The following is a 15,259-nucleotide window of genomic DNA, read 5'->3' on the forward strand; positions in this document are numbered from 1 at the left end:
TGCATTTTTATATAAATGTAGGTTTCTTGTAGATAAATAACATTGCGATAACTATCTGTACTTTATCAATGATTACTGTTTTGTTATGTTCTTACTGTAACCGTGTCCTTCGAAAATTAAATTACGGGCATAATTTTTCCCTCTCAATTTTCAGACCATAAAATTAGTTTAAAAGAAGAGAGAGAATAAAAAATATTGCGGCAGGAAATACGGTATTTCCTTCATCATTTTTCGTAGTAGAATTCTATGCTTTCCTCATTATATCACAATTAAGAAGTATTTATTAAGGTTCAACTCTGTCTGATATTGATAAATATCTCTTTCGAAAGAAAAATAATATAGCATGTATTTGTAGTACCGCGAAACCCCGCTATAATGAACTTAAGTGAACCGAAATCTTGGTTCGTTATATCCGATTCGATAAGAAAAATAGATTATTTTTCAAAAAAATAAAGAAACTGAATAAATCGCAAAACGACTGATTATCATATTTCATCTACCAAAAAAAATGAATAACTCTAAAAATGGGTATGAAGATAAAAGAATAATAATATAAAGGCATTTTTCGCTATATTAATAAGTTAAATACTTATGATTTTAAATGTTAATTATTTTTCATTTAAAACTTGCAGAAATTCTGGAAAGAAAATTATTAAAGGTACAAAAATCGCTTCAGCCAAAGATATCTATAAGGTTCATTATATCCAATTTTCTATGTTTGGAGGTTCGCTACAGCCGTATGGAATAATATAAGTGTATAAGAAATTAGACGGGGAAAAAACATTCGTTCGATATATCCATTAGTTCCCTGTAGCGAAGTTCGAGTATATTACTCAGAGCATTTTGGCGTGAAATTTATTTTCCTTTTTCTCAGTTCCTTATGCTAATTTTTAGTGTAGTAGTAAACAAGAGGAAAATTTATAATTTTTTTTTTTTTGTTTGTTTTCAGCATTATGAGAAATTGTTTTATTTCAATGTAGTTTTATTATTATGTTAGGTGTTCATGGAACCTTTAAAAAAAATCCAAGTTGAAGGCTTTGCCATGTTTGCAGAACCAGAAGTGCTTTTTGGGAATTTAGATGAACTCTGTGTCGTAAGTATTTCTTCTTATAACTTTACAGTACAAAATGCAATCAAATGTTAAATTATAATTTCATGAGGGTTTGACTGTTTTCTGTCGTAATACAGTTCTAGAAACTGAGTATTTTTATGTGAACTTCAAGACAACAAGAATCGGTCTCCTATTATAATTGCAAACAGAAATCAACCTAAGGAAAACATAAAATGCAATAAAATGAATATTGTTTATCTCATTAATTGCAATAGGTATATTACGTTTAAATCTTGAAATATCACTTGCAAAATATTATATGATATTCGAAATCATTTTAGTTACTTAAACATACTTCCAAACTCTGAAATTTACATATACCTCAACGACAGTTATACGAACTTCAGTTATACGATGTATAACTGAAGTCCTAGTTATCCAAATAACTTTTGAAGCCAAAGGTAGCTAAAATTATTTATTGGCATAATAAAATAATTAATGCTGTGTCAAGATCATGACTGATCATGACTCTTTTTCTAACAGCAAAATATAAAAGTTAATACAATGTCTCATAAGATATAAGAAATACAGAAAAAAAGGGAAATAAAAAGGTTGTAAGAATCTTCAGATTTTAACTGAAAACGACATTTTTAAAAATGAATTATCCAAATAATTTGTAAATATTACCTTTCCAACATCTCATTTAATGCTTAAGTGGCATTTACATTAACTTCCAGTTTAATGTACAACATGTACAAAATCTACTACAAGACTATCTCTATGTAGAAAAGTATAAACTAGATGTTGTCATAGGCAGCTGACAATTGACATCGCACATTTTTTTTTCTATTGTAAAATTTACTACTTATATGGTTTTCTCAGTTTACATATTAAACCTGATTCCACCATATGACAGGGTGTTTCAAATTGAATGGGACAAAAAGAAAGCATAGCCGTGAAAATTGTAATTAGTTTATTTTGATCAACCAAATTTACAGTGAAACTGTAGTTATCCAAGATTCTATAGATACTCTATGTGTGCCCCTCCGGTAACATGGCAAATATCTATGCGGTATACCAATTCCTGCCACACTCGTGATAGACTATACTTTGTAAAAGATTCGAGCACTTCAGTTATCCGCAGCTTACAATTCCTGTAAGTCCTGGGGAAATTAAAGCACGAACACTTTACTTTGTCTTGCCCCATTGAAAAAAATCACAAGGGGAAAATCATCTGGACATCTTGGTGGCCAACAAACCAATTGACATATCGTTTGACCCAGCCCGGCCAATCAAGCGATGGGGTAAGGCTGTCGTTGAGGTGTTGCGTAGTATTGCCAGTGTATGCGAGCACCGCATACACTGGCAGAGTGTTGCAGAGGGAAGGATTGCCACCTATCGAAAGTGCAGATTATCGTTTCGAGATATCGCCCGTCGCACTGGTCAACATCCAACCACTGTCATTCGAATATGGAATCAAATGGGTTGCTGAGGGTTATATTGAACGGCATGCAGGTTCTCAACGCCCTCAGCCCTGCAAAACCGTACGACCACATCACGGACCATTAGTCAGGAAATGGGCATGTTTGCAGCACGTCTAGTAACCGCTCGTAAGGTGCGTCGACATTTCAGCCGCCTGGACTATCAACACGACGACCATTACTTTGGCTTCCCTTGACACTGCAGCATAGAGAGAGACGGCGACTCTGGTGCGCCAAACGACAAAGTTGGATCCAGGAGTAGCACAACGTCGTCGTCTTTGCAGACGAGTCGAAATTCTTCGTGCAGTAATGCGATGGCCATATACGTGTTTGGAGGCTCCGAGGAGACCGCACGTCGCTTGCTTGCATTCGATATCGGCATAGGGGCTCTGCACCTGGTGTAATGGTTTGGGCAGCCATTAGGTGCACGAACGCACATCTCTAGTTCGGATCGACGGTAATCTGAACGCAGAATTTCGCACCCCTGTAAATCTCCAAACTGCTTACAAATTTAATCTTTTTTTTTTTTTTTTTTTTTCCATGCCATACTTACAATAAAATACGTTTTTATATTTGCTTTCCTTCATGGCTTATGACTAAATTGTGATGTAATTAATTGCATTAAAATAATAATAAATAGTCCTTTTAAGTCAAAGCTCTCGGGTATAGATTTTTGTGCTTTATATTCTTCAATTTCATCTTAGCTTTCCAAAGATATTATTACACAGCTACATTATTTTTCAAAACGGCGGCCCTTCAAAGTCCTTCTCAAATCTAAATAAATATATATATATATATATAGTTAGCAACATTTTAGTGACATAAGAGATAAAAACGATGAAGGAGGATCTGGTAATATTTTAATTCAGAAACCGCAATTGTAAATTTCCATAGATTCTCTTTATTTAAGCATAATTCGTAAAATATTAAATGCAATCAAGTACAAAGGACTGGTTCAAATACTTTTTTATGGTTTCAAACACACCTTTTATCTAACATAAAGGAGAGAAGTTGAAGACAAGTTTGCCCTTTCAAAGGCAAGCGTTAAAGAGAATGATTATGCTATTGCATTAGATTAAAAAATGGTGAAGTCATTTTATTTCTCAAAGACACAGTATCATTTTATTATCTAATACTAATAAAATAATACATTACTTTTACTTTTGCCATTACATAAAATTTGTATTATAACAGGGGCCAAATTAATACTTTTAAAAGCCCTAACCACTGTAGAGTCACTATATTTTTCGAAGCAGGAAACATGAAAAATTTCCAGTGCTCTCAGCCGGGCTTGCTTTCCAATTGCATCACGAACGCACGCGATAGGGAAAAAGAAAATACTAATTTGAGTCTCAAGACTCAAATTCGCGCTGGCAGAATCACGATCTAAAACAGCTGGTGGGTCAGAATTTTTTCTTCTTTGACAAAAAGAAAATATTTTATTTAGTAAAATAAAAATGTTTTAAATAAATTTATATTTCAGGTACTAAATATTAATTAAAACATACATAAAACTAAAAATAATATCGCAAATGAAAAAAATTGAAAGTTATATTCATATTTTTACCTTAAATCTAAAGTTTGGTATCGGCAAGATGTTTTTGTTGGTTACGCTTTTATAATTCATGTATATTGACGGCTAAATATTAAATGTTTTGACATTTATTTCAAATATAATTGTAACATGTTTAATTACTGAATAAGTAACTTACTTAGTTTAAACTAAAATTATGAGAACTTTTTAAGTTTTCAGAGAACTTTCTAAGTGGGACAAAGCTTGAGAATGAATAGTGGCATCCTAGTGGCTTTCTCTTTTTTATTAAGTTTTTGTAGGAAGCAAAAATAAAAATCTGATGTGTACACTACATGACTTCCTTGTACGTAATATTAAATAATACGCATTTTTTCCTGCACTTCATTTAAACTTATTTCCTCGAATTTCATTAGATATATTTCTCATTCAATTAATTCAGGTCTTACTTTGCAGCAGGGCAAAAATACTTAAAACCTGAAAATATTTTTATAAAAAATTGAAAAATATAGAAAGCTATAAAACATAAATACAGTTAAAACAATTTAAAGAACAACTTTTACAATTAAAATTAGAGTTTCTACGCAAAATTAAGCAATTCGACCAGCGAGCAAGAAAGGCAAATTTTTCGGTGCACAAAATTGAAAGTTTACTTTTGGTCTCACTCGACAAAAATACACTGAAGGCGTAGAAACGCACTTAATTTATTGGGGACGCTATGCTGAGTCAATCTATGGGATAATTTAATAACTTAAGTATTAATTCCAGAATGGATTAAGCAAAATTTAATTCGCAATAATAAAAGAAGACGTTATCTTTGATCTTGCGAAGCTTAGTTTTTCTAGATTGGCAACAAATCCACTATTCTGCTACGTTTCAAATATAAACAAATATGGCTTCTATGGTAAACAAAAATTAGACTTAGCCGCACTTAAACAACTTTTAAATTAATTTACAAGTCAATCTTTGATCTTGCGAAGCTTAGTTTTCTAGATTGGCAACAAATCCACTAGTCTGCTACGTTTCAAATATAAACAAATATGGCTGCTATGGTAAACAAAAATTAGACTTAGCCGCACTTAAACAACTTTTAAATTAATTTACAAGTCAAACAACAAAAATCAACATTGTATTTGCAAATTTTCAAAGGCTAAGTCTCCATGGTTTTACCGAACCATCATCCTTAGCTGCCAAAGAGCAAATGAGCGAAATAAGACAAGAATGGCTGGACAAGAGTTAAGCTACTGTCACCATCTACTGATGAAACAAGAACACTAAAACATAATTTCCTTGAAGATAATGATTCCTTGATAGTTTGGAAGATTTCCTTGATGGAAGATTTCCTTGATAATTTCCTTGAAGGTAAAGATAGATTGGAATTAGTCTCGTTAACTAGAATGTGAAACGCCTCTAGAAAATCTAATTCACCAATGGAAGATGTTTTTTTAATAATTTTGGCTGCAGAAAAAAAGTGTGATTTTCGGACTAACAATGCTGGACAATAAAGGACTTCTGTGTTTCCTTTTTCCTAACGTGTGCCTCGAAAGGCGAAATTTTAAGGCTCTCATAGTTTGACCAATGTAAATTAAACTACATTGGCAAGGAATCCTGTAAATACCCCAGGAATTCATATCCGGAATGCGGTCCTTAAGTATGGAACTCGGAATTTTATTGATAGACGAATAAACGACCGGAAAGTTAAATTTGTGTAAAATGCGTGCACTTTTATAGCTAATTGATAGAAAGAAAGGAATGACAGCAGAATTCTCATAATCTCCTAAAACAAGAGTGTGCTTTTTGGTGCGTAGAGACGAGGATTTTTTAACAGCTTGGTTCCCAATGATGGGTGAAAAGTGCTTATCAATAGCTACTGCTTTTAAATAATTTAGTTCTTGATCAAGAGACAGTTTCGAGGAGAAAACTCGAAGTGCACGGAAAACAAAGGAATAAAATGAAGCTAACTTTCGGATGTTTAACATGGCGGATGACATGATTTGAAATGTGGTGGAAGGCAAAGCGATAAAGGTTTACGGTAAACTGTAGCACTGAAGTTGGATGTGCTACGTGTGACCAAAATGTCGAGGAATGGAAGATAATTGCATGTCACAAGTTCAAATGTGAACTGAACAGTAGGATCAATCGAATTCATTACTGAAAGAACTTTATTTAAATCATCTTTATTACCATCAAACAAGGTAAAAGTATCATCTACGTAGCGGAACCATACCGGGAAGTTTAAATAATTTTGATTCATAATAATGCATGTAGATATCAGCCAGGATGGGACTGAGGGGGCTTCCCATGGCTAATCCCTCAGTTTGCTTGTAATATTTATTTTGGAAAACAAAATGTGTTTGTTTCAAACAGAGTTGAGTGAGAGAAATTAGCTCATCAATTTCGATGCAAGAGAAATGAAAGTCTGGTTTCTAGACATCTTAATGCACTCTCCACTGGGACATTGGTGAATAATGATTTTACATCAAAAGAAACCATGAGTAAATTACTAGGAGAAATGTTTTAAACTTTTTTTACAAACTCTATTGAATTTTTTATGGTGTAAATGTTATTGTCTAATAGAGTTGAAAATCTAGAAACTAAATATTTAACTAATGGATACGAGGCAGTACCTAAATTTGATACAATAGGGCGGAAAGGAATACCACTTTTATGAATTTTGGGAAGAGCATATAATCTGGTACAATTCGCAACAAATAGGATAAGCGACTGCTTTAAGTTGGTGGAAAGAATCTGTGACGGTTTGACCGAAGTTTTAATTTTTGAGAAGTCCTAAGATGAAGGGTCTCTAGGGACCGGATTATATGGTCCTTCATTTAAGGACACCATTGATGTAAGTGTTCTTCTCCATAACGACTATCTGGCCGCATTTGTCTGAATTTCGCGCATTATAGCTCTTTCTCTGGCCTTTAGATTTTGTTTCAAAGACTGATTACTGAATTTCACATTATGGGCGATAAGATGCCTAATCATTTCTTTCTGTGTCTAACACTTGAATTTGAAAGCTTTTTCGAAAGGAGCCCAAATCTTTGGAATTAAATATTTTGAGGTTTTCATCAGTATCTACCAGAGGAAGCGCCATTATATTTAACATTGAAAATTCTATTTCTAAGAAAATCGTAGATCCATAAAAGAGCCCTTCCATCGATAGTAAAATTTTCATATAATTTATTAATTAATCTAATCTTCTATAATCTGTCTAAAGCCTTGTTCAAATCCAAAACAGCCGCGATGGTATGGTTAGTCGGATTTTTATTATGAGCATCTTTCACATGTTAAGTGTCACATGTGTTCATTTTTCAGTTATGTTTCCCAAAGAAGCTTACATTTGATTGCTTTAACTTGGTCACACTTGTTCGGAATGATCAGATCTTTTCCATGCAGTCTAAAATTTAAGTCACATTAGCATTTTCTTATATTGCCATGAAGGGCAAATCTTGTAACCATACTGGATCAGTAATTAAACTTGCGTCTTAATTTTTTGGTTATTAAAAACTAGCATATTTCTTCTTTCAAGTCCCAGAATCGTTTAAGAACTGTGAAGCAGGATAGTCAACGTACCTTGATATAGTAGGACAAACCGGAATATTCGCTTTCAAATTCATTCAAGAAAGCAAAGAGCTATCCCTGATTAAAGCTTAGAGCTTGTCAAATTAATAATTTTTGGAAAATGTGAACACATTCTTCACCTTCATTATTTTCGTACATAATTTTTCTTAAAGTATGATGAATCTTGGATTCGTCATAAATTTCGCTTTGTTTTTTCGCAGTAATGCTATGAAACCTTCGTTTTTTAAGTCTTTGAATGAGCTTCATTCTGTTACTGCAGAAGTCAATTTTGAAATGGGTGGATTATATTTTTGCAGAAGTTCATAACCACGATTAAATATATTTTGCCCTGTAATACTCATGCACTGGCACTAGTTCCAGAAATTCCTCAAAATTCCTTGCTGCAAGAACAAAGATACGCAGCTGAGCTATAACCCAAATGTCTGTTCTCTCGTCACAGGCATTTGAAAAGTTTTGAAACAAAGAGATTTCCTGAAAGTCCTTCACACTTTCAGACAAACAATTTCTACAGCTTTAATTAAACATTCCTTGATGAAATCAGCTTCGGGAAAACGTTTTGAGTATTTAGTTTATCAGGTTCAATGTTCCGTCTTACTTTCTTTGGGAACATCCAAGGACCTGACTCGGAACAGAGAGCTTACTAGAGCTATGTTCAATAACTGTGGGAAGTAGACAGAATACACAAGAAGGGTATACAAAACCCTTTATTTTTCTCTCTTTACAATAATTTCCGTACTTCGGAATACAAAGACCCACTACTTGTGGTCTAAACGTAAGAATATAAAAATATAACTAAACTCTAACTTAACTTTGAAATAATAAACGTGGAAGATTGGCCTTATATTAACAGGAAGCCGTATGTAGTACAGAGAACTTTTAACACTACAATACGTTTAAAAAATTATCACGAGGAATAAACCTCTGGCCTGGAAGGCAACCAGCAACTGAGTAAAACTTCTAAGGTAAGCGGCCTGCTTCGACTAACTCCTTCCTCTCTGTCGCTTGGCAAAAAGCCACCACTTAAGTACTTGGCGTTCGCCAGACAAATTTTGCATAAATAAGTTAACGCTTATAATTCTGGCCGGAAGTAGAAAATAAGAAGTGATAGTAAAGATTTAAAATAAAATAAACGTTAGTAAAACATAAGATCCTTACATACTTCCCGCCAGAGTTAATTAGTTTGAAACTGAGGTCTAAAACGACCTTGTTGAAAACTTTTAGCTCTAGAATCTAACGCGAGACCAAACTTTTACAAACATTTCTCACTAGAAACTAGAAATTTAAAAAAAAGAAATTTGTTTTTACAATAGCAGCTCCAAGGACACGCAATTTTTCATCTGTACTGCATCTAAACAGGAGCTTTTATTCAAATCTGTTCCTTCCAGAGATCTGGAAGGAAAACTAGTTTAATGAAATGTTACACAATGAAATTGCAAGTAACATGCATATTTATATTTCTGTTAACATTCTTATTTCATTCATGACTATTTTAATTATCTCTCCCCGTGCTCTCTGACATGTGTTGTAAAAGAACACCAAACACGAATGTGTTTATGTATACGTGTTCAACACTTCCTCCTACAATCAAAACACTAACGTGTTAAAATTCAACATACCAAGACCTCGTAACACACCCTAACTTCAACTCTAAACCCTGAGGTACTATTCTGAAAGTGGCTAACTCTGAAGTTTAGCGTCAGAAAGCCTAACTACATTCATTCAACCTTTAACACATATTCACCATGATTTGGTCTTTTTACAGTCACACGAATAAAAAAAATTTTTAACATTACTTTCACTTTTACCATATCACGGTATTTTTTAACATTTAAAATAACAGTTCACATTGTATATAAGAACATATTAACATGCCGTTAATTTTACGCATTTGAAAACATACATTAGTAGTACATTGTTAACTTCTATTCTTTTCAAAGCAAGTGCCAATTCTTTCTACATTGAAATACTACATTTCAAAAAGTCTTTCAGACTAAAACTTCTTTCTTGCCAGAATGTTTTAAATAAAATTTATACAATAACTTTTACAATATTTAAGTCTTTACATATTCCTATTATACATCAACTTTAGTTTTACGCGCTTGTAATTGAAAAACATAATACCAAAATCGGTAACAACTCATTTCTCGCCCTTTTGGCGATAAAGGTAGACCTCGCATGAGGTAAAACTTCTTGAAATCTGCCACTTGCAGTAAGAATGAAAGATTAACTTAAGTTTGCAAAGTAACATAAAATTTTACTTATCTTTGTGATATTCGGACATTCTTTTCTGAGCCCAGTCCTGGAAGGTAGCGTAGATTCTCGTTTGATTTATCCTCCTTCTTGTGCGGGCTCGCCCTTCAGTTTCTTCCTCTAGAAGCTTTCTTTTTTCTCCAGTTCGGTCACCCTTGATTACCTTCTTTTTCGCCTCTGCCTGTGGTCTTGGCCGTTTGATGGCAGCTGGTCTTGGCGGAACCGGGAGACTTCTTTCGCGTTCCTGCTTGGACCTCGTTGCTGGCCGTTCAAATTTTCCTTGTAACTTTTCCTCCGCCGCTGGTGGCCCTTCCGCAGTTCGGCGACATTTGCTGCGGAGAGTCCTGTCGGATGAGTAGATCTTCCGTTTTAGAGCCGGGTTATAGTTGCCGTCATTTCTCCTGGCTCTCTTTGCATACGTCGTCCCTCTCCCTTCTTCATTCTGGGGGTGTTCGTGAGCTCTCTTTTCTGGACGGTGGAACGGCTTCTTTTTCTTGTTACCTTCAATTTTCCCGCGGGGAAACTTTCTTTTCACTTGCTCCTGCCTCTTAATGGCTTGCCCTTGTACTTGTCGTTGTTCCAGCTCTGGAGCTTGTGCCTGCCGTATCTGCCGTGCCGGATCCTGCAACAGATCTGTAAATATTTGCATTTTATTACGATCATAGTAGGGTTTGATTTGATCAATGTTTCGGAGCAGGTTTCACCATTCCTGGCTTTTAACACTACTACAGCTATGAGTTATTTTTTCTATGACATATGGTCCTTCAAATCGTGGAAAAAATTTGGCAGTTTTATCTTCTGGTGCTGAAGAAAGTGAATGCTTAATTTTTAATACTTCATCCCCTACTTTATAAGTTACCCCCCGTCGTTTCAAGTCATAATACAGCTTTTGTTTTCTCTGTGCTACTTCAGTATTCTTTTTTGCCTCTTTAATTAGTTCTTCTATATCACCCATTTTAAATTCTGGGGCTCTTTGTTGCACATAAAATAATTTATCTAACGGCGTTATATTCTTTCTGCCTAAAAATAACTCAGCAGGAGTTTTGCCCGTTGTATCATGTTTTGCGGTCCTAAGGGCGAAAGCAAATTCATTGACATAGTTATCCCAGCTTTTATGAAAATTGTTAATATAACTACGGATAATTTTCACTATATTTCTATTGACCCGTTCCGCTACATTTGATTGCGGCCGATACGGGACCATTTTTAAATGACGTATGCCCAGTTTTTGGCATATGTCTTCAAATACATTACTTACAAATTGAGGACCATTATCCGATATAACTTTTAGGGGCGCCCCGTATTTTAAAATATATTTATTTAAAATAGAATCAGTAACTAATTTCGCGGAGGCTCGTTTTAAGGGAACAATTTCGGTCCACTTACTAAAATGATCAACCATAACAAGGAGATAGCGACTTTTATTTAACTGACTTTTTGGGAAAGGGCCCAATAAATTGATGCCAATTATTTCATTTGGAAATTCGGATTTAATACTATTTAGAAACCCGGCCGGGCGGAAATTAATATAATTAACTGCTTGACATGTTCGGCAGGACTGGACATACGCCCTTGTTAACTTTTGCAGTTCAGGAAAATAGACTGCCTCGCGTACGCGTTGGATAGTTTTTCGAATACCAGCATGAGAAGCTAAAGGGCTGTCATGGAGCTCCTGCAGGATATTTAATCTAAGACTAGCTGGGATAACAGGTCGAAATTCGTTGTTGGAATTCGTAGTTTTTGTATAGAATAATAGACCATCTATTAGTTCGTAATGGGCCGCCCTATTTCTTATCGCCACAATATCTTGGTGGCTAAAATTTTCAGGATCCTTTAAATACTCATAAATGCTTCCAAACTCAGGATCCTTACCCAGTTCGGTTATTACAGTTTCTCGGGAATTTATTGTACATGCTGTGAGCATTGCCACCTTTACAGTATTACCTTCTTCATCTATTTTAATTTTGGATAGGGCATCTGCTACGATATTTTCCTTTTCGGGGGTATGCTTGATTACCAGATTATATTCTTGTAGCTTGAGTGCCCATCTTATTAACCTTGGAGATAAGTTTTTCCCTGAGTACAATCTAGTTACCGCCGCATGATCAGAGTACACTGTTATTGGCGCCTTTCCAAAATAGTCTCGGAACTTTTGCACTGCTAACAGAACTGCAAGTGCATCTCTCTCGGTCGGGGAATAGTTTCTTTGTGTTTGATTTAAAGTTCGGCTAAAAAATGCCACGGGCTGCTGATTTTGCGAAAGTACCGCTCCTACCGCATAATCCGAAGCATCCGCTGAAATTTCTAAATTCTCATCCTTTTCAGGAAATTTCAACACAGGGGCTTGCGTTAATGCTTGTTTTAATTTTTCGAAAGCACTATTGGCTTCGGCCGTCCACGAGAATCTTGCCTTTTTCCTTTTTAATTTTAACAATGGTTCAGCAATAGCTGCAAAATCTTTTATAAAGGACCTATAATATGAACAAAATCCTAGAAAAGAAGAGAGCTTCTTCGCCGTGTTTGGAGTCGGATACTTTTGTACAGCGATTATTTTTGATTCGTCTGTCTCGATTCCTTTCTGAGATATTTTGTAACCTAAATATTTTAATTCAGGGGCTGCAAATTTGCACTTTTCGACATTAACTTTTAGAACGGCCTCATTTAATAAAGAAAAAACCTGTCTTAAATCCTGTACATGTTGGTCGAGATTATCACTAGTAATAATGATATCGTCTAAATAGATAAACGTGGACTTTCCAAGAACAGGCCTTAACACAATGTCCATACATCGCTGAAATGTTGCCGGTGCCCCTGAAAGGCCAAACGGCATACGCAGAAATGCATAAGTGCCAGACTTGGTTATAAAAGCAGTCTTAGGCACGTCCTCAGGCCTAACCCCTATTTGAAAATAACCAGTCGTTAAGTCTAAAGTCGTCATATATTTGGTGGATGTTATGTTCCTTAGAATTTCTTCAATAATAGGTAACGGATATACCGGATATTTAGTTATGGAGTTTAATTTACGGTAGTCAATTGCGAATCTCCACCTTTTTGGATGTGTCAATGGATAGTCACTATTTTTCTTACATAAAACCACCGGGCTAGCATAACTACTTTAGATGGGCGTTATGATCTTTTTACGTAGCATATCGGTGATATGCCATTCTATATTTTTTTCCTTATTCTTATCATACCGGTATGCTTTGTGGCGAACTGGCATTGAATCTCCGGTGTCAATACTATGGTTAGTAACCTGAGTGAATCCTGGAATATCACTAAATAACGAAGCAAATTTACCACTTGTCGGATTCTTCGTTGCTCTTCATTAGGCAGGTGGTCAAGGTTTAACATTGGCGGTTCAGCCTTTTCTTCTCGAAATGGTTTCATTGTCAGCTTAAGGGACGCTTCATTAAAATCTAGCGCTGCTTGTGCCTCTGAAAGAAAATCTATTCCTAAGATAATATGTGCTTGCAGATTCTTTACTATAAAAAACATAACCTTTACTTGTTCGTCCTTGATACGGACATACAGCGGTAATTTACCTATACACTTACATCTTTCTCCTTGCGCAGCTAACACTGTCGTATTATCCGAATTATATATGCGGTATTTCCGAAAATACTTCCTAAAAAAATCTTCTGCCACACAGGAACACTGCGCGCCTGTATCCAGGAGTGCGGTGGCTGGGATATTATTCACCAACACTTCAATCTTCGGAAAAGTCAAATTTTTCACCATTACTGTATTTAACTTGAAGGAAGAGGGGTTTTCGTGGCCTTCGGATTTCCGCACCCTCCCGTCAGCAGAAATCCGTTTTAGTTTAAATTATTTTTCATTTCCGTGCTTTCCTTCTTTTTCCACTGGCCTTGAGACTTTTTTCCTGGATTGCTATTGAACTGTCGACGTTCGCCGGCTGTTTTTGAATGCTCGGGTTTCCTTGCCCACTGATTCGCTTTGCTTCTGTAGCCGTGTGCTTGGGTTTGCTGTAGTCTTGGCGCACCAAATTGGTTTCGCTGTTGATATTGGCGTCTGCTTTCAATATCCGCCCTTCTTCTACTTTCAAACTGGATTGCTAGCTCAAATAACTTTTCCAGTGTAGTCGGATTTCTTAATTCAATAAAGTCTTGCACTTGGGGCAGTAACCTCGGCAAAATCACTTGAATTATCTCAGGATACGGACGGTTTCCATACAAGAGTTTGAAGACGTGAATTTTTCTTAAAATAAAGCTTGAGAGATTTTCGATCCTTTGCTGATATATGCTGAAAAGTTCCATTTGTAATTTTGCACGATCCCTTACGACAGGGAAGGCTTTTACTAGGGCAGTCTTGAAATTTTCGTAAGTATAGGTGGGACTTCCCGCTTGACCCAAGAGACTTCTGCCTATACATTTGAACCAATTAAGCGCTTGGCCCCTCAAAGCGCTGGTAGCTAAGGTAACTTTTTGAAATTCGTGCACGGGGTAGAGCATGAAGTGGTCATCCAATTTTTCCAAAAAACTGGTTACCGGTGAGTTTCCATTAAATGTTGCTTCTGGTTTCATCGAAGCGCGCATGGTCTGGACGATGTAACCAAATCCTTCCAGGGCGGCAGCTGGCATTTCTGGATTCTGAGCCGCTTCTGCAGGCAGCACAGGTTCTTCTTGAAACTCGGCCATGGTTATTCTTCTTCGTTGGGCGCCGCTATCAGGTTCAATGTTCCGTCTTACTTTCTTTGGGAACATCCAAGGACCTGACTCGGAACAGAGAGCTTACTAAAGCTATGTTCAATAACTGTGGGAAGTAGACAGGATACACAAGAAGGGTATACAAAACCCTTTATTTTTCTCTCTTTACAATAATTTCCGTACTTCGGAATACAAAGACCCACTACTTGTGGTCTAAACGTAAGAATATAAAAATATAACTAAACTCTAACTTAACTTTGAAATAATAAACGTGGAAGATTGGCCTTATATTAACAGGAAGCCGTATGTAGTACAGAGAACTTTTAACACTACAATACGTTTAAAAAATTATCACGAGGATTAAACCTCTGGCCTGGAAGGCAACCAGCAACTGAGTAAAACTTCTAAGGTAAGCGGCCTGCTTCGACTAACTCCTTCCTCTCTGTCGCTTGGCAAAAAGCCACCACTTAAGTACTTGGCGTTCGCCAGACAAATTTTGCATAAATAAGTTAACGCTTATAATTCTGGCCGGAAGTAGAAAATAAGAAGTAATAGTAAAGATTTAAAATAAAATAAACGTTAGTAAAACTTAAGATCCTTACAAGTTATCAACTCCTACAAGACGTAATTTGCATGACAGCCGCTTCACTTTCTTGTGGTACTGTAGTAAACCCGAATTCTTTCAGTTTTCTTTGTC

The 15,259-nt window shown here is 35.7% G+C and overlaps 1 protein-coding gene across 1 annotated transcript in view; it reads left to right on the plus strand.

Annotated features, from left to right (window-relative positions):
* LOC118180869 (uncharacterized) overlaps positions 1-15,259 on the plus strand; it is a 778,920-nt gene that overhangs the window by 623,959 nt on the left and 139,702 nt on the right. The window contains exon 15 of the mRNA XM_085820677.1: positions 998-1,093. Within this exon, the coding sequence (XP_085676803.1) occupies positions 998-1,093 (96 nt within the window). The remainder of the gene's footprint in view (positions 1-997; positions 1,094-15,259) is intronic.

Source organism: Stegodyphus dumicola, chromosome 7 (assembly GCF_044657685.1).
Source record: "Stegodyphus dumicola isolate Sdum_Otavi_A_Nest chromosome 7, ASM4465768v1".
NCBI lineage: Eukaryota > Metazoa > Arthropoda > Arachnida > Araneae > Eresidae > Stegodyphus > Stegodyphus dumicola.